At 34.4% G+C, this 19010-nt stretch overlaps 1 protein-coding gene across 2 annotated transcripts; it reads right to left on the bottom strand.

Annotated features, from left to right (window-relative positions):
- Window positions 1-2032: 2032 nt before the first annotated feature.
- Window positions 2033-18229, bottom strand: org-1 (optomotor-blind-related-gene-1). 2 transcript variants are annotated; one of them, XM_070109932.1, is made up of 8 exons: window positions 16812-18229; window positions 11181-11461; window positions 10879-11108; window positions 10630-10786; window positions 9037-9198; window positions 6215-6282; window positions 4835-4989; window positions 2033-3254 (listed from the first exon to the last, which is right to left on the bottom strand). In XM_070109932.1, exons 1-8 carry the CDS (start codon window positions 17005-17007, stop codon window positions 2458-2460), a joined length of 2046 nt encoding a protein of 681 aa, XP_069966033.1. In that variant the 5' UTR covers window positions 17008-18229; the 3' UTR covers window positions 2033-2457. The 2 variants fall into 2 exon arrangements, with proteins under 2 accessions (XP_069966033.1, XP_014098825.3); XM_014243350.3 differs by having other exon boundaries at window positions 2035-3257.
- Window positions 18230-19010: the final 781 nt, after the last annotated feature.

The raw sequence follows: 19010 nt of genomic DNA, 5'->3' as shown, positions 1-19010 counted from the left end.
TATGACGTCTGACATAGAAATTTAGAAAATCATATAAAGTAAATTTACGAAAAATTCCTTATAATTTCAATTATTAAGTTGGGATTATTAGAGAGCGTGACACAGAAATTAATATTTTTCCGTGACTTATTCAATAGCACTTTTCTTATCATGAGTACCCCAGGCCACATGCTCAAGTGTAAACATAAATATCTACAAACTACATACACACATCCATTTAATGTTTACATACATACATACATTTGTATCTGAATATACAATCTCTTTTTTTCGCTTTCCATAAGACACCATTTAATTATACTACTTCCTACATATCGTAGGTAAACATTTGTTTATCTTCCGCATTTACCGTCTGCCTAATACAACTCGCTTCTTTTTTTTTTTTGGAAAAAATTTCGTATGTTTTTTGGTATTTGGTATTATTCACCAGAATCCATTATGAATACCTTTAATCGTATGTAATTGTTGCACATGGCGCACCTGCAGCCCAGCCAATACGGATTTTATGTCTGTGTTTCTTTCATTATAATTATAAACAATTGGGAAAAGGTAAACTTTGTAATGAAAATAGCCATAAATTTAGCTGCGTTTAAAAAATTTTCGTTGCTTCAAATGCAAAGCACCAATAGTGATTGCTTATTCAGCCATTTTTAGTAATATATATGTATGAAGGCAGGTTTATATTTCTTCTAAAACAAGATGGTGGTATCTCTTAGGAATTTAAAATTTTCATTGAATTGTCGTTAAAATAAAATTCTTAAGAATTATATTTCGAAAACTAATGCTGGATGAAACGATAATAAATTGAACATAATTGTTAAGACGTGCTGTTCTTATTAAACAAATTTCTCATAAACTAATGGTTTTGATGATTGGAATGAATTGTCAATAATAATTTTACATATCAATAAGATTCTATTTCACCGATGACTTTTTAAAATCAATTATTTATTGTAGTTTCCCAACAAACCTCAACTTAAAAAGATCTCACCTTGTGAGTGTCGAGAATCTCCATATACGAGTAATATTTACGATTGTTGACAGCCGCAGCATAGCTAGAAAAAATGATGATGGTCATTCTGAGCATCGTGAGTCGAATCTGGACCGATGAAAAATGTCAAATTATAGAAAATCGTGCAGCTTTCTTCACTCAGTAGGCAATACCAGCCAACCAAATTTATTTCAATTCTAATATTTTCCTAAAATTGGTTATTTAATCTGGTACGGCTTAAAAACTTTGTGGATAGCTTCCATTAGGCGCAATATCTCAACCAAATCTCTGACTAGCACCAAGTAGCGAGAGGCAATTCTTCCTTTTGACCGGTGCTTTTCTCGACTAATTTGAGAATATGTCTTAATTTTATCTCAGTTAGATTATGAGAAAGACTTTTCTTCGTTGAAACATTTTGGGAAAAACTTGTTCCATCCAACCGTCGTTTAGCAATGTCCTAAGTCGTTCTCTAATGGCCTCTGTTCGCATATTTTAACTTAATAGCACACACCTTGTGTAAAAGCCTTCAAAACAGGCGTTTTTTTTAAATTAAAAATCAGTAAAAAAATTAAAAATCTTTCGAGTTACAAGAGTCTCCGACGGCGTTAAAAAAAGTCCTCCACTGCTGCCGGCTTCCGGTCTTCTCGGTGGATGAAACAAAAAAAAAACCAAATTCTTCACTAGAAGATATTGTCCGAATGTACAATGACGTAAGCTTGAAAAAAGTTAAATCTATTTCAGGACTATTTTATTTTCAATTGAATTATTTTTAATTGTAAAAATTTTGTGGAGAACAATCAAGAAAAGTTAAAATTTTAATATTAAATGATTAACAATAAATGCTGAGTTTTAAAAGAAAGCCAAGGACTTTTACAGTGTGACAAGTAAAAATGTATTTTTGCAAAATGGCGGAGACTTTTCGAAAGTAGTCTCTACTTGCCAATAACCCCTTATTACCCACAAGTGGAAAAATGAATAATCAATTAATTTATGTTTGTATAGATATATGTATGTGTATAGTAGAATATTTATTTATTTTTACATTTCCGTAATTGATTTAAATATGATATTTACAATTAAAGTGTTGATGCCTTAAATCACTACGCATATGGCAAAAATTTAATACCTCGGTAATATAACTAAAATTAAATTATAAATTTGATAAACATATAATTAAAATAAATTAACTAATTTCATAAACATAAAATTGCTGAATTTGCGCGATTTGCGCGATTTGAAGTGGATTAACTACTTACGATACTGTGGAAAAAATATGCCCAATTTGAATACATAAATTCAACAAAGTAATACTTTGGTTTGCATCTGAGCAAAACTTATTACATATAAACATATTACTAATTAATCTCATTAAATTGCACTTAGTATAAAAATAAAATATTTGACTTTTCAATTATTGCAACATTTCACTGGTTTGAAATTACTCTATATGGCGCAGAGCAAAATATTTATCTAGGCACCAAGTCAATATAGCCATTGGGGCGCATCATTTGATGCGGTGAACCATAAAACGACTGATAGCTACTGATGCCATAGGCGTTTGCCGCCGCCGTGGCCATCGCTGTTGGGCTGCCAGCCGTTGTGGCAGGCGACTGACGCATGTGACCCGTCACCTTCAGCTTGTCGTAGGGATTCCCATAACCGCTGTGGTAGTGCTGATGGTGATAGATTGCACCGAAATTACTGTTCTCACTTGCATATGGCTGTGCAATCGTTGAGTAAATATTTGCGGCCATCACCTGGGAGTGTGGCACATGCGACTGCGTCACCGTGGTCGACATCATCTGGCTCTGAGCGGCGCTGAGATTCATATTTAAGTGTGTGTGATGTGTGTGGGCGGCATGTGTATGTGTTGACATGAGACCGCCAGCATTGGACGCACTGCCAGCGCCATTGTGAGCGGCCACTGTGGCATGTGTATAAGGACTAACACCAGCGGAGGTGGTAGTATTGGTGCCTGCGCCCGTGCCAGCATGATCCAGCTTCGGTGAGATGCTGTGCTGACCGTGATTATGATGGTGATGATGATTGTGAAGATGGTGACCACCTCCATTTGTTGGTGGCATTAAACCGTTGCTCATATGACCGCTGGCGCTGCTGCTGCTGACGCCACTGGACAGGCATTGTTGGTAGCTCAGCAATTCGGGTGATGTATTGGCCCCGATTGGGGCGCTGCCCGAATCGGTTACTGGTTGAATCACATGTGCGGAGATCAATGCGTTCTGTTGGTTTTCCAATTCAGCCACTGCTGCAAGTAGAAGATTGGGAGAAGTGGCGCAACATGTGGAGGGAAAAATTAATTATGAATTGTGTTAAATGCAAGTGTTGATAGATTTACGAATAGTCGTTGAGAGTGCTTTACTGTAAGGGGGGAATATACTCATTTAATACTATATGGGCAGAAATATTTTACAAAAAATGCGCGCATATAAGTAATGTACACTCTGTTATTATATTTTTTACTCTAGGGTGGAGCGGTTTTGGTGTTAATGACAATAAAAATATTTATTATTTTAAATATCGCTGTTGTTTTTTTAATTACGAAACACTATATATTAATTTTTAATGGCTACAGAAAGGTATCTTTGTATATGTCAAAGTTTTACTTAATTTCAAAATTTTCCAACAGACAGTACTAAAATAGTTCATTAACCCTTATCATACAATATTTTGAGGGGCTCAATTCATTTCAAAGAAATATGGAAATCTTAAGGACTTACATATATATGTCAATAATGATGTTTAAGTCTGTAAAAAGTACTTATAATCATAATTTGAACCAGATTTATTTCTATTATTAAATTAGTTGTAAACTGTGCAGCATACAATTTGATGGATCTGAGCAAATTTTTGAAAATTGAATACGTATTTTAATAAATTTTTTTATTATCGCCTTCAAAATAGTGTTCCTGAGCCAATACAAGCGTGCCAACGCTTAATCCCATTTTCGATTCACTTGTAATAAGCCTCGGCGGGAATGTTTTCTGCGAATTTTGGCTTTTTTTGAATTTGGTTCATTTTTGGAGCGTCTTTTGCTAGAATTTTGGATACTTTCGACGTCATATTCATAACCTCACGATTCACGTAAACCGACGATTATGCGATTGATGAATGTAGAGTCCTTTGCCACGTTGTCAAGCATTGACACGCTTTATACTCAAAATATTAACATAAATGGTTGCGTCGATCCATAATAGATGTTGAGATCCTCTGTTATCTCTCTGATGCCAACATGACGATTTTCAAGTAATTTGACTTCTTCGAGGTTATCGTCATTATCAGAGGTGAGTGGACGACTCGCATGAGCTAAATCGGCAAGTTCAGGATCTTAACTTAAACTGTCACTCAAATACTAGGGTTCGACACAAACTAATCGCGTCGTAAACAAACAGCTGCCAAACACACACTAATTGACATATGGACATATGGAGATCAAACTTCACAGGAACACAAAAAAAAAGGTTGTACTAATCTAAGGAAAGACAAATTCGGTTTGCCCGCACAGCTTAAATGAACTAGTCCGGGTAATATTTGATCAGATTTGAATACATCCGACTTAAGTTTTTAGAGGCCTTGATATCTTTATGTAAATTTAAAAGATATACTTGTAGTAAATATCGTAAAGTACTTTTCACAGCATAATTGTTGGTTAGTTGTCTACTTTTTCTTAATGAAACCTTTCTTTTTAACCTCAGCATTTGCTTAATTTCTCACATATAAACAAAAAATAAAATCCTAACCAAAGTAGTAGAAATCTGCTTCACCCTAATGTAAGCCAATTCTTAAATTGTGTTAATAAAATTATTATTTATAATGTTGTATTACCTAAATTTACATCCTTGCTGTTGGCCTTCAATTGTTGTTGCTGAATGTGTTGCTGTTGTTGCTGCTGGTGGTGGTGATGATGTTGGGCATTGTGGTGCTTCATTCTAGCTTGGCTTTCTCGGCTCATCTGAGACATACCCATAGGGTCAGCAGTGCTGTCGCATAAAAATACAATAATACAATTTGGTGTAAATAATGGCAAAGTTACCGAAAAAATCATGCGCAAAAAAATTGTTTATGCCATAAGTATTAATCACATACAAATACATGCGTACATAGGTAGAATGCTTTTAACAAATATTTATTTTCAGTATATTACGTTTGTATGATAAATTATTATTTTTATTGAATTTTGCGCGTTTTTTTTATTAATAATTTTTGGATTTATATTTTATGGGTCAAACGCTTGTTTTGTATACAAATTGCTATTCTTTATCGAATAAATATTCTACTCAAATAATTTTTTTTTGAAGAAATTTGAATAAAATAAAAGAATTGCGTATTGTTATCTTATTGTTTACTTCCGAGCCAAGTACCCCAATTTTAACCTCTATCAATCAACTTCTCTCTGCCGCTATTTCATCTCACACACACCCTGCCGCTATCAATTGAAATTTGAAAATTTGTTTATATTTGTCCTCAAAAAATGTTACAATCCCTGCGCTGCCCATACATACATACCGCAAAATACAAAATTCTGCTTCTAAACCGAGCGAATGCATATTTTTCTTGAACTTTGTATAAGTGTTTGGATATACATACGCTTTTTTTTTTACTACAAAAAAAAAAAATTGCTCTGCATTTCTTAGAATTACTTAAGGCTTGTTTACACATACATATACATAGATATTTATAAAAAAAAGCAGGCAACAATTAAAATATGATGAGTCTGATTTTGAAAATGATTTGTTTGATTTAGATCTCAGTGTTTTATTTACATTGCCGCACACGCCCTTCTCATCAACATAGCTCAAATGCTTATGTAACTGTATGATGGCGCACAGTGCTAAAGAACATGTTGCATGATGCCCTTTTCGATGATGCCTTGCCCGACGTCGTCATTGTGTCTGATGTTACGTCGCGGTTCATTCTCGTATTAAATATGTAATTAGGTCAAGTTATCAACACAAAACAAAATCATATCATAAACAATGTTTTATTGCAAGAAAATTATGTGCTCAAATGATATAAATGTTCCCGATTACATATTTACACACATAACGCAACATCAATCTCATAATTTCTGCGTTTTATGTATGCAAGATTACAAGTATTTTACTCTACATCTCTTGTATTCATACATATGTATGTATATCTTTAAAACTGCCTGTTGACACTTAGTTTTAACATATTTTATGTTTAAATAAATCAGGTACTTACACATCATTAGTTCCATCATCTCGAAAACCTTTGGCGAACGGATTACTGACAATTTTCAATTTAGTAACCTGAAATGTATTGAAAAGAATACAGTGTGCCTTTAAAGTGTGTGAACAATTAGTATAATAAACTTCTTTTTCATATCATTATCAGAATATTGATTGAAATTCAAACGCTTAACTAGTTCGTTGGGGTTTTTTAATATTTTTTTTCCTTCAAAGGAGTATATTTCTCTAATAAATGTTAAACTTTTTTAAAATTGTTGGAATGATCATATTCTGTACAAGTAAATGTTTAATCTGCAAGTACAACTTTCGTTGTAGATTTACGTGAGTATCTGCCGGCGACGGCCTTACCTCACGGTGTTCAAAACACAACGGATCAATACAATGCGTTGATCAGCGCCCCAAACAATACGAGCTTATGCAAGTATTTATTTGGATACCAGTGGCAGTGTGTCTGGGTCCACACTACCATCTTGGTATGATTCGAGGCCGACCTAAAACCTCTTCCGTTTTCGGGTACGGCACCCAGTTACTTGTGTAACTTCTTTTTTCGAACTGAAAATTCAGTTCTTCCAGCATTTAGGTTTAAACCACAGCCACCACGATACTCCCCAAAGGGCCGAACCCAATGAGCAGATTGAACAGAAGTCCAAGGGCTTTCTGCTCCCCGTGGTACCGGATAGTCTCCGGTCAGACTGCGTAGCCTAAACTACTGCCAGTTGAGCTACCCATTACTCAAATGACTGGTGACATTTGTCGCTTGTACTTCAAATGTCTTTTTATTCGCTTTTTCATTTAAAGTGTTTCTAATATCAGTTCAAGCTGAGTATTATAGCACTATCACTCCATATACTATGCTGATATTACTGGGCAAAGAATATAATAACAGTCATAGTGCATATTGGCTTTTAGTCGCCTTTTACGACAGGCATGCCTTGCCGCGGGCATATTCTATCCCCTGCCCGCAGGGGTAAATCTGCAAGTACAGTACTCACACCGTAATTAGTGGGGCAATCATGAGAATAGAGTAGACGGAAGTTTTGACTATTTCCCTAAGTTTTGACTATTTCCGCTAACGATTTTTATGAAACATTTTAAATTAAAAATGCGCTGGCACGGCACTGGCCTTACTATAGCTAAGTTGGATGGTTGGTGTGTATCTTGCTGCCATCCGACATAGGTGAAAACGGCTAAACGACTAGAAAACGATGTCAAAAATGGCTGTTTAAAGGCGTAACGATTTATCAATTCAAAATTTTTTGGAGCGAAGTTTAAAAATTTAAAATTTGAAAACATAAAATCCTCAAAACTGTTAATTCTAGTATGATTTCAATAAGAATTAATAATAAAAACTTCATACTTGGAAAGGATTAACTGACATGATGTTAGATTCATTAGGATTTGGTTTACCAGCACGAAAATGAGCTGGAAAGCTCTCTGATATGGTAGAGAAAACCTTAAAAAAGGAAATATTCAAACTTGTCTATTCTCGAGATTCAAATTTTGAAATGAACCTTTAAAATTACTACCCGCAACTTTTTGGCTTAAAGTACACTTACGCTTCTAAAAACATTATACCATTTTTAAAATAGATAAAAGTATGTTCCCTGTCTATTCCGTTGTAGTGTCGAAGCGTTGGAGTCAGTTAGCTTCAGACAAACTGCAATTCTCAAATCGCGCGACAACGGTTCTCGGAGACTATCCATATTCACTTGAAATTTTTACAATAGATCACAGAGCTCTTTGCTATTGTCGTAATATATGTTTTTTCTTTAAACAATTTACTGCTGATTTTTTCGGAAAAAAGACTTACATGTCTGCCATTTTGCGAAAAATTAATGTACCATTGCCATGTGCCATTTTGTATTCAAAAGCCAATATAACAGTTTTGTTTTACAGTCAAATGCAGGTATTATAGAGCTTTAACGGGATAAATTCGATCCCTTTTTCCTTAATCTCAAAATTTTTTGAGATACTGGTCTGAAATTTTACACACGCCCTTTTCTCCCCAAGAAAGTGCTCATTTGTCAGTACCGTTGAAATCGGACGATATATAGCATATAGCTGCCATACAAACTGACCGATCAAAATAGAGTTCTTGCATGGTAACTTCGGTCAAACGAATTTAATGTTTTTTCTTGTTTTTCATTTCAAAATGCATATAAACGCAAACGTTGCCAAAATGTGAACGAGTGATTGGTTGTCTTAAGAATTTCTAATCGTTTATACATACATACATACATACAATAAACTTGAGTGGTGTATACAAGCTAGACAAATGTGTGTATTTTAAATTATCGAAATAATGATTGCAATAAATTATTCCGCGCAATAAGTAAGCCTAATGTAAAAAAAATAAATAAGCAAAAAGCAACAACATGTAGAAATAGGTATAATAATTGTATAAATGGCTAAAACATATGTTGTCAATGGCTTCCGATTGCGCCTTGTAGCGCGTAAAAGTATGCAGACATACGAATGTAAAATTTGAGTATTTGAAGGAATTCAAATATTTTTGAATAGGCTGCAAATTTGATGGAAATATTTTCTCGTATTCTACATAGAAAGAAATATAAGCGTAATAGAATCACACAAAACTACTTAGCTTCAGAATCTGCTCGAATTTTGTGGCATTGATTGAATTTATTTCGATGACGAACTAAAATTAGATGATCATTTCAATACTAGAGCTATCAATATTCATTTAGACTTTTTGACCATACTTCTAAAAGCTTCTCTTCAGGAATATGAGATTTCCGCACTTTTTAATGAGTTTGTTGCTTATATTTCATACACAAACAATAATTTTAGACTTACACATTGATTTTGATAGGCGGTGACGGCGGTAAATGATGTCTCCGGGAAGATGAATGTGCGGAAATGACTCGAATGCTCATTCTCATCCAATGAATTATTTTTCGGTGGCAGGTAAACGATATGAAAACGTGGCTGGTATCTGTGCATGGAATTTAATATTATCTAAAATTAAATGAAATAAGATCTAATTATTAAAATTATTAAGTCTTAAAATGTTTGAGTGCTATGAAATTATATACCTATTAGTTTGAGGCAAATTTATAGACCGGTTGTGACCTAATGTTAAGAACGACAGCAACTAAGTTTTATTTACTAATATTTAGCCAACTTATTAGTTGAGAGATCCTTCTTAAAGTTAATCGGAAAGACATCATCAAATTTATTGGACTTGAATTACTTAGGTGAAAATGGGAACCGATTTTATCCATTTGGTTTAAGATCACACTGTTCATTTAATTTTATAACTTTCATTAAGTATACTTTTTAAATTCAACGAGAGGAATGGGCCGGGCTCAAATTCGGTTTATAGAGCTAATGAACTATGTGTTTTGTTTCCATATCTTTATAGACATATTGTTTTATGAGAAGTAGAAGGGCTAAGGTGTATGAGGGAATTGATTAAATATTTAGCCTCATCGCCTGGTTGCGTCAAGAAATGACAAAATAACGATGGTAATGCGATTCATGTTTTTGGAAGAGAAATTGAAGAGCGATTGGATGCTGTATACGGTGACTTCTCCTTCGATGGAGACCACGAACAAAGCATCGCTGCCATAAGTTTAAATTTTAAAGAAGAGAGAAGAGAGAAATTAAAACCATTTTTTTAATCTTATTTTCCTTTTTTGGCCAATTATTTATCATTGTAACAAGTATATTTTGAGATGAAATTTAACCTATTTTTATCAGTTCTAAGCAAAAACTTTATAAGGAAAGTAGGCGGGGTTATTACTAGATCTTTTCCGATTCCTATCGTTGCATTAAGACTAGAACTACGAAGATTTACCATATACCTATTTCAAATAGGTCTATCTCTCTCTGAAAATTAAAAGCGTAAGAACAAAAAAATCTATAATATTATTATATGCACAAATTTAATAAAAATCGTGACTTTATCGTAAAATATTAAATAGCAATAAAGAGAGAGAGAGAAGTATAAATATAATGGAAAAAATTTGGACTCAAATAAATACAAATTGAGAGTGTTAAAAATAAATCAATAAACTATTTAGCTTTCAGCACCCAAAGCGCACTTGCGCGCAAAACAATCAAACAACATCTATCGACTTCACTAATTTTCCTAAACGATTTTTATTTCAATTACAAACAAATTTATTTTCGTATTCTCTTCGCACATTTTTAGCGTGTTTATTTGTTTTCGCGGAATGGTGTGCAAAATTTGTTAGTACGAATATGTGTTTGTTGGAAATTCCAGTTCACCAAGCTTCAACTATGCGGAAAACAAATGGCTGTCAGCCATTAAATTCGTGGCCGTTCATGCAACAGCAGGCGTATAAATCTTTCAAGCCTTCTCAAGAAATATTAACAAATTTACATGCGAATGTATGTTTGTATATATTGTAGTTTGCCACTTACATGTCCATTTTCGTCCAATTGATTATTGGTCAATTTGAGTTTGTCAAATAAAATGATTTGCTTCATCCAATTGGCACCTGGTGCTGGTGAATCGGGGTGCACGTGTATGCGTGGCGGGGAGATGGGGTCCGCTTTGCCAGCGACTACCCAACTTGAACTGTAATTAAATTAAATAAATATTAATTATTAGCATTTATGCTGGTTTTGTTTTTACAACGGCCTTTTTCAGGTTTCTCACGTGATACTCACTTGTGGAATGCATAGCGATAGCGTTTGTCATCGACTGGCACAAAGTCCATCATCATTATATAGGTCGCTTGCGGATCCAGCCCACCGATGCGCACCTGAAATGTTGGAAACATACGTCGACCTGTCTTTGTGACAATCATCTCAGTGCCTTGCTCATGGAATTTATCCCACAATGCCTTCGTTTCCAGCACGACCACGGCCTGTGCCAGCGTGGGATGCATTGGTTCTTCCTGTTTTTGATAGAAATTGAAAACTTACTTGTTGATCGTTTCACACATTGTTATAGCTTAGTGGACACTTACACTTTTGCTGTTATTGTTGTTGTTGTTATTTGTTGTCGCCTCCTTTTTGTTGCTCTTATATTTTTTGCCCTGTGTTGTAATACTGTTGTTGCCAGTTTCATCACTGTTGCTATAGCTAGTATTGTTGTTGCTGCTATCTGAACAACTGCTGCCTGTGTTGCTGCTAATACTATTCCCACCACTGCTGTTATTGCTCTGCGTCTCTAAATCTGTCATCTTGGCATCGACGTGCTCGAGTGGCTTATATGAACTGCGATCTTTGCCAGCGGTTTGTATGCAGGCTGGTTTCGAATAGAAAATATTTTAATTTTTATTATTAATTTACTGAATTGTTGGGGTGGATTTAATTAAGCTCAATGTAACTAAGAACTGATTTTTTTTTTTAACAATTTAAGCAATCTTTGAATATAAAAGAGAGCAAACATTTTGTAATCTATAGTGTCTATAAATACTTTGTGGCAAGATATTCAATTAGTGTAAATTCTCTTATGCCGAGGTAGAGTCTTTGATCCCACTATGGATATCCCATATCTTATCTGTTATAATTATTATAATTATATTATAATTTCAGATACTTATCCTATCTCTTTGTAAACTAACTTCGCCTTCCTTCTCAACTCAATCTATGTTAAATTCCGTGAGTTGAAGAATAAGGAACAAAAGGTGCCAATATGAAAACCATTGCTTACTTAAAAATTTAAATATTAAATTTTTAAATATACAATAACTAATAACTCGAAGCCATTGCAAATGTTGCAAATGTGTTTTGAGAAGTATATTTAATCGAGAATATTAGAATATGAAGAATATCTCTTCTAACGGCGATAAAAACCAAAATGTGAAGAAAATTTTTAGCATTTAATCATCATCACTTCATACCGGCGGGAACCTACAGCTTGCTCTTGTACTTTGGGAGCCAATCTCTATTTTTTATTGTGCTGTGTAGATATCGATATATTTTTTAAGATCTTCAGATTTCTTTTACTAAGTACTTTCAAGGTTATTGAAAACAAAATACGTATGTATACATCTATACATATAAGGTGCGTTCCAAAGTAAACAGAACAAATGGTTTTATCGGCAAAATCAATTAATTTTATTCAAAATAGTCTTCTTCTGCTTTAATACAGCTTTTTGCATGGTCAAAAACTAGTCGAACGAGTGTTTTAGCTCGTTGCCCGGTATGGCCGGTGCAAGCCTTTTGAATGGCCTCCGCGTCTGCATAACGCTTTCCTTTAATCGGCAAATGCATTTTTCCGAAAAGGTAGAAGTCGCACGGTGCCATATCAGGTGAATACGGGAGTGGTTGATTGTTAAAATGTGATTTTTGGTCAAATAATCGGCCACAAGCGTCGATCGATGAGACGGCGCATTCTCGTGCAACAAACGCCAACTTCCATCTTCGCGATATTCGGGCCGAACACGTCGAAAACGGCCCACCAAACGCTTCAAAACTCCAAGGTAGAATACCGCATTAACGTTTTGGTCGGGTGGAACAAATTCTTTGTAGACAATACCCTTGGAATCATAAAAACAAATCAGCATTGTCTTCACTTTTGACTTCTCCCAGGCGCGATTTTGTTGGGTTTCGGCTCATTTCTCATTTATCTCCTCACGACCACTTTGAAAACGTTGAAACCACTCATGCACTCTGCTACGGGATAGGCAATCATCGCCATAAACTTGTTTCATCAATTGAAATGTTTCGGTAAAGGTCTTACCAATTTTTAAACAAAATTTAATTTTGGCTCTTTGTTCGAAGCTCATTTTCACAGCGATGACAAAAACATACTGACACTTAAAACGGAATAACTTCAGTTCCAATAAATGAAATGTCATGAAATTTTTACTGGAAGTCGATAAAGGATAGCAGATTCTAACGCACTAGTCGACATATAGATGGCGCCACTAGAGTTACTTTTGTACTGTTTACTTTGGAACGCACCTTGTATATATGTTTATACATGTTTTCCCTTTTTGACTCTACGAAAATTATTTGTTTTTTATGTTTGACAGAAAAACAATTAGCTGTGCCAAGTGCTAATTGATTTTCGAATTCATTAATCTCGATTTAAAAATAAAAGTATCGGGAAAAACGACGCCAACTAAATGCGACAAAATGACCCCAAAATTGTCGCAAACACAACCAACTGTTGTAACGACGATGTAAATACTTATTTAGGTACTCGTCGTGCGCTAGCAACAATTTAAAATAAGGACAATCGGCGAATACATTCCAATGCCGCGTGCGAGACAATTAATGGTTTGCCGACCTGTTACGGTACAGAGGTCAACGTGTGGGGCTTTCCCACTTTATACTTACACAGATTTGTTTAGTGAGTATCGAAGTGCTTGTAAAGTAGGCAACTCTGTGCGAGAAGAAAATGTATGCATACAGATGTATACATATCTATATACGAGTATGTATATCTATATCCTAGAAAACTTTCCATCGATGCATTATTTTTTAACTGAAAAGTGTATCGTAAATTTCGGGGTTTTCAGATCTATTTTGATTGATTGTGTTTATTCACAATATCTGAAATAAATGTAGCGTCACATTTGTTTAAATAAATGTTCAAATAATCCGCCGAACCAACCCACATGTGGAAATAAAGTTACTTCACATAACATAGCTAAAACTTTGGCACAAGTGTGTCAATCGTCGCCTTTCACATCTTGACTCTGCGCAACGGTGTAGCTCAGTGACTACAAACGTATGCACATGTATATAAACATATATATAGAGCTATAGCTGCTCAGAAAACAAACGAGTGCCCCATACGATAATTAGATTTGCGAAAATCACTCCAATTCATCATATACCACGTTCATTCGTCTGCATCCCCCTTCACGATTTCGATGCAACACTTTCTCATGTAGCACTGCTGTCAACTATGAAAAACCTACGAATGACTATACGAGTAGCACAACTTGAGAGTGTACCACCTTCGCGTCACTTGTTTTCTGCCTCTAATTTGTCGTATTTATGGGCGACAAATCAGACATTCAACATGTTGATGTCTTCTTTAACAATCGAGATCACACATGCCAAATTATACTTTTATAGTTCGCCTCTATACAAATTTGTTTGTGTGTGTGTGTGTGTGTGCTTGATCGGCCTCCTTTAAATTTTATACGTTCGTACCGCTTAAAGTGTTATAAATCAGGGAAATATATTACAAACGTAAACATAAACATTCACTCTGGTGCTGGCAATTTATGTTGAACATTGCAAAACATTTTTAAAAAAATGATTTATGTATTTAATTGTAGCGCAGCGAAAGTGAAATTCCAACAACAAAAAGGGCTGAAGTCGACACCATTGCCACCATTCGTTTAAATAACATTTTTGATTGTCTATCGGTGGTAGCATATTTTTGCATCTGGTGAGTGAGTAAATATGTGGATATATTCATCAACAGAAGTTTTTAAAGATCGCAATATTCTTTCGATTATCTTTGTAGATATGAAAAATGTTTTGTATGATTGTAGTGTAATGATAATATGGTGGTGAAATAGCGTATTTATTCCAATACTTTTATTTCAAAGAAAAATAACATATCATTTATAGAAAGGTGATTGTCGGTAGTTAATAAGAGAGTTGTCGAGCATTACTCATGTTATTGTGACGACACAGTTAAAATCTCTTTATCAAAACCAATGGTATTGTATTGTTTTTACGAAGAACTATTAAACCAGAAAAATGTTAACTTCGGTTGCACCGAAGCTTTAATACCCTTCAAAAATACAAGAATTTGATTTTGAGCCGTCAGTTTGTATGGCAGCTATATGCTTGACTGATTCGATCTGAACAATTTTTTCGATGTTTGCACAGTTGCCTTAAACAATAATCCACGCCGAATTTCATGAAAATATCTCGTCAACTAAAAAAGTTTTCCGTACAAGGACTTGTTTACGATCGTTTAGTTTGTATGGCAGCTATATGCTATAGTGGTCCGATATTGTCGGTTTCGACAAATAAGCAGTTTCTTGCAGAGAAAATGATGTGTGCAAAGTTTCAGATCAATATCAAAAAACTGAGGGACTAGTTGAGCGCATATTTACAGACAGACGGACATGGCTAAATCGACTCAGTTCGTCATGCTGATCATTTACATATCATATAAATTTTAGAGGGTCTCCTCCTGGGTGTTACAAACTTCGTAATAAATTTAACTTATCAAGTTCAGGGTATAAAAATTGGACAACGGCAGCAATTATTCGAACGGGTTTCGGAAGAAAGTAAGGTTGCGGTGGCCCTCATAACTTGGTGCTGAATCAACCGAAATCAAAAAATCAAGGTTCATTACTTAAATAATAGTTTTCCCAGATAACGTTGAGACGATTTTGCGATTTTTCAAATTTTTTAATTTTTTTGAAGCGTTTTGAAGGAAAATTTTTTGCCGAAATTTAAAAATAGCCCTTCGGCCTTGCCTCGTAAAATATGTACAAAAATAGTGTCTTAACATTTCAAATGGATCGGCGCAGTAATTTTGAAGTTACGAAGGGAAAATGTGAGTTCTGGTGAAAACGCTTTAAAGTTTTGAAACTATTACTTTTCAGAAACACTACGGCAAGTAGAGCTTGAGAGCGAAAAGGATGATTACCATAGAAACACAATCAAAAGTCTAAGGTCACACACCTTTTTTGTCAGTTATTCCGCCAAATATTCGCCTTTAGGATAAATATGGTAAAAGTAAGCTTTTCCGGTTGTGAATTTGTTCGAAACACTTAATGAGTATTTTAATTATTATTTTGACTCAAAATAACTTGTTTTTTCAAATTTTTCTAGGATTTATTCTGGTTTTATTACATTTTTTTTTAAATATTAGGAAAAATCTGATACTATTGTACATAGAACCTAGAGTCAGTGAGTAAAAAATAATAGTTTTGTCAAAGAGACACCTCTAGTATCTATTAGAAAACTGTTAACAATGACAATGAATTAAACGGCAAATAAGCATACAATTATATATATATATATATTCTTTCAAATGTAGATATGTTCCCATCTTCGTGCTTCGTTCACTTTTAATATTGAAATACTATTTATACTTGTAATAATCTCAAAAAAGTATAAGCCTTAGTTTATCAGGATATATATCGTAACTTTAAATTGGGCACCTAAGTTTTTAGACTCCTATAAAATATAAATTATTTTCTAAAATAAAACTTAAGATTTTACTTGATCATTGCAATATTATCTGAGTGTGAAAGATTGGATCGACGTTTCAGAAACTAGAAACAGAGTTAATGCGTATTACATGAAGAAATGCGTCAATGTTGGAAAAAATTTGTATAAAAATGGCACTGTGATTTGTAAAATATAATACTTTAAAACCGGTTTTATATGATTTGCTTAAACATTTTTATGTTAAGGAAAAGCAAATTGGCAATCGATATAATTTTCTCATCGCTTCTAGTAAATGATATAATTGCTATGTATAATTTCCTTCAGTCATTCATAGGCTTAGATTACTTTAAAGTAAAGCGTTTTTACTCGTTTGATTTCAACTGTCTCATATTGATTAAATAACCTGGGTAATATCTTTTTTTCGTATAGAAAATACAGTATTTTAATCAGTTTATTAAATCAAATTTTTATATTTCTTATGTGTCGTGCATTACCTTCAATCTGTTTCATCGGGCTCAGCCCGCCGGTGTACGGGGTTGCCCAATAATCAGTTGTATAACAACCGTAATCTGCAATATTGGTACTTAAACCACCGTTATCCATAAACGACATTGTAGAAACCATAGCGGTGGCACACTCGTTAGGTCCCATAAAATTCGTAACGGGTCGTCGATAAATAGCCTGATGCATAACAAAGCTAAGAATTTCCAATGTAAATCGCAACAAAAATTGGTTTACACCAACAGCAGGTTGTACTTGTCCGCTTACACTTTTTAACAATCAACTGCAGCTCAATTGTTTTATACAGATTTTGATAAATCTAATTTGATTTCATTTCAATTGATTTCTTTGAATAATTTTCACACTTAGCTTTTCGCGCACTTGTCAAATTATAACTAAATTTCGATTACTCTTCGCAAGTCTGGGGTGCAAATGAAGCTGTATAAAGAATGAATTTGTGGGTAAATCATTTCACATAGAAAACACAATAAAAATGTCGAACACGGAATTTGCCAATTACACTTTGCGCAGCATTTGGTTTACTTTTCATATATATATTTTGTGGTTGAACACATTTATTTGGTGTTGATTATTGCAGACGAAATGTCTAGAGGTGTTGAAAAGTTTCGTGAACCCAAATTATCTCGACTATTTAGAACGGCAAAATTGATTCAGCGTATGTTGAACTTGCGGCAATTTATTATTATTATTGTTGTTTTTTTTGGTATTAGAAATACTTCGCACAATTTGTCTAAAATTTGTATTTTTGGTTTCTTTGCGCCGTGCAATAGATTTCAGCAATCGCAATTAATCTTTATAGGAAATCGAATGCGATCAATCAAATAACACTTCTTACAAACACAAATTTGTAGAAATCGCTACAAAGCCAACATATCCATCACACCCGTTTCACACGACCACCGTTGATGTGTCGATGATTGTTGTGGCGCTACCGACTTGCGAATTGTATCTTGACATTCTTGTTTTTAGCGCGTTCACCTCTTTAGCACCGCAATTAAACTTTCAACTAGTCACACCACGTTAAGCGCGAACTGATGGAATCGCTTCTATGGCGCTTCAACAGTGTTGAGCCATTCGTTTGACACCTTGTCGACGATATAAATTTAGAAGATGCAAGAAAAAACATATAAACGAAACACAAGAAAAACAATCCGTAAGAACTGGGATTAGTTTACGGCGCGTAATAATTAAATATGTCTACGTGTGCCGGAAGTTCCGTGTCAAGTGTCCGGTTTTGCGTAACGAAATTTCCGATTTCACTTTCCGCATTCACAATGTGTGCTGTGCAACGAGTTATAACAGAATAACGGCACTATTGTTGTAGATTCAGATTAAAAGACGCTGCGATGCGCACATCTCGGCTGTTTTTCAGCTGCGTTAAATCGACTAAGCGATCTCCACCAGAAGATATTTACATAAACCAATGATCGCAGTGTTTGCGTTCTCAAATGTTGTGTTGCATACAGCCAAACATGCACACACAAGTGTACCCTTGGGTATCTATTTATATTAACATAGGAAATGTGCTCTGTGGCGAAGGATCGGTGCGATGCGGAGCAATCTTTATTTGCTTCTTCGTTTGTTCGAATTGTTTTTAGAGTGTTTTGACTTTTCAACACTTTTCGGTTGGCTAAAATTCCTTAACCAATCAGCAGATCGATATTGCAATTGGTGATTTTTGTTTGCGTCGGCGCTGTTTAGAGGCAAAGAGAGAGTTTATTTTGTAGGCAAAAATAAATTAGGAACAATTGACTCCAGCTAAGTGGTATTACGGCGTTTTTTTTATTTAATCATATGTTTTCTAATTATGTGATAAGCATATATGGGTACATATAGTTAATAAACTTAGCTTCAAAAGAGTTTTAAACTTTTATTTCGATTGACTTGTGTTGAGCAATCCAATAATTGTTGGCATATAAGAATGGTTCATTTCAAGAATTTTTAACTTGCCATGATATAATCCTTTGTGAACCAAAATTATATTTACTTTGTAAACAAAGACAACAGGTCTTCCACATTTTTTTTAGTTTCTACTGAAATCTGCAGATTGGAATTGTATGTTACGCTAGCCTAATATTGAAACTGAGGTATACTCAAAGAAAAAATTTCGCTGTGAATAAGTCTGAGCTACAGGGCCACAATCAATTCTTTTGGGTATACTTTTTTGATAA

The sequence above is a fragment of the Bactrocera oleae genome, chromosome 5 (genome assembly GCF_042242935.1).
Source record: "Bactrocera oleae isolate idBacOlea1 chromosome 5, idBacOlea1, whole genome shotgun sequence".
NCBI lineage: Eukaryota > Metazoa > Arthropoda > Insecta > Diptera > Tephritidae > Bactrocera > Bactrocera oleae.
This window is presented reverse-complemented; position numbering and strand designations above follow the sequence as displayed.

Coding starts and splice junctions, on each gene's coding strand:
- org-1 (XM_014243350.3), bottom strand. CDS start 17,007: ATGCATCAGGCTATTTATCGACGACCCGTTACGAATTTTATGGGACCT. Junction 6,283..9,036: donor CCGCCTATCAAAATCAATGT/GTAAGTCTAAAA, acceptor AATACATTTCAG/GTTACTAAATTGAAAATTGT. Junction 4,990..6,214: donor GATGATGGAACTAATGATGT/GTAAGTACCTGA, acceptor TTTATGCGACAG/CACTGCTGACCCTATGGGTA.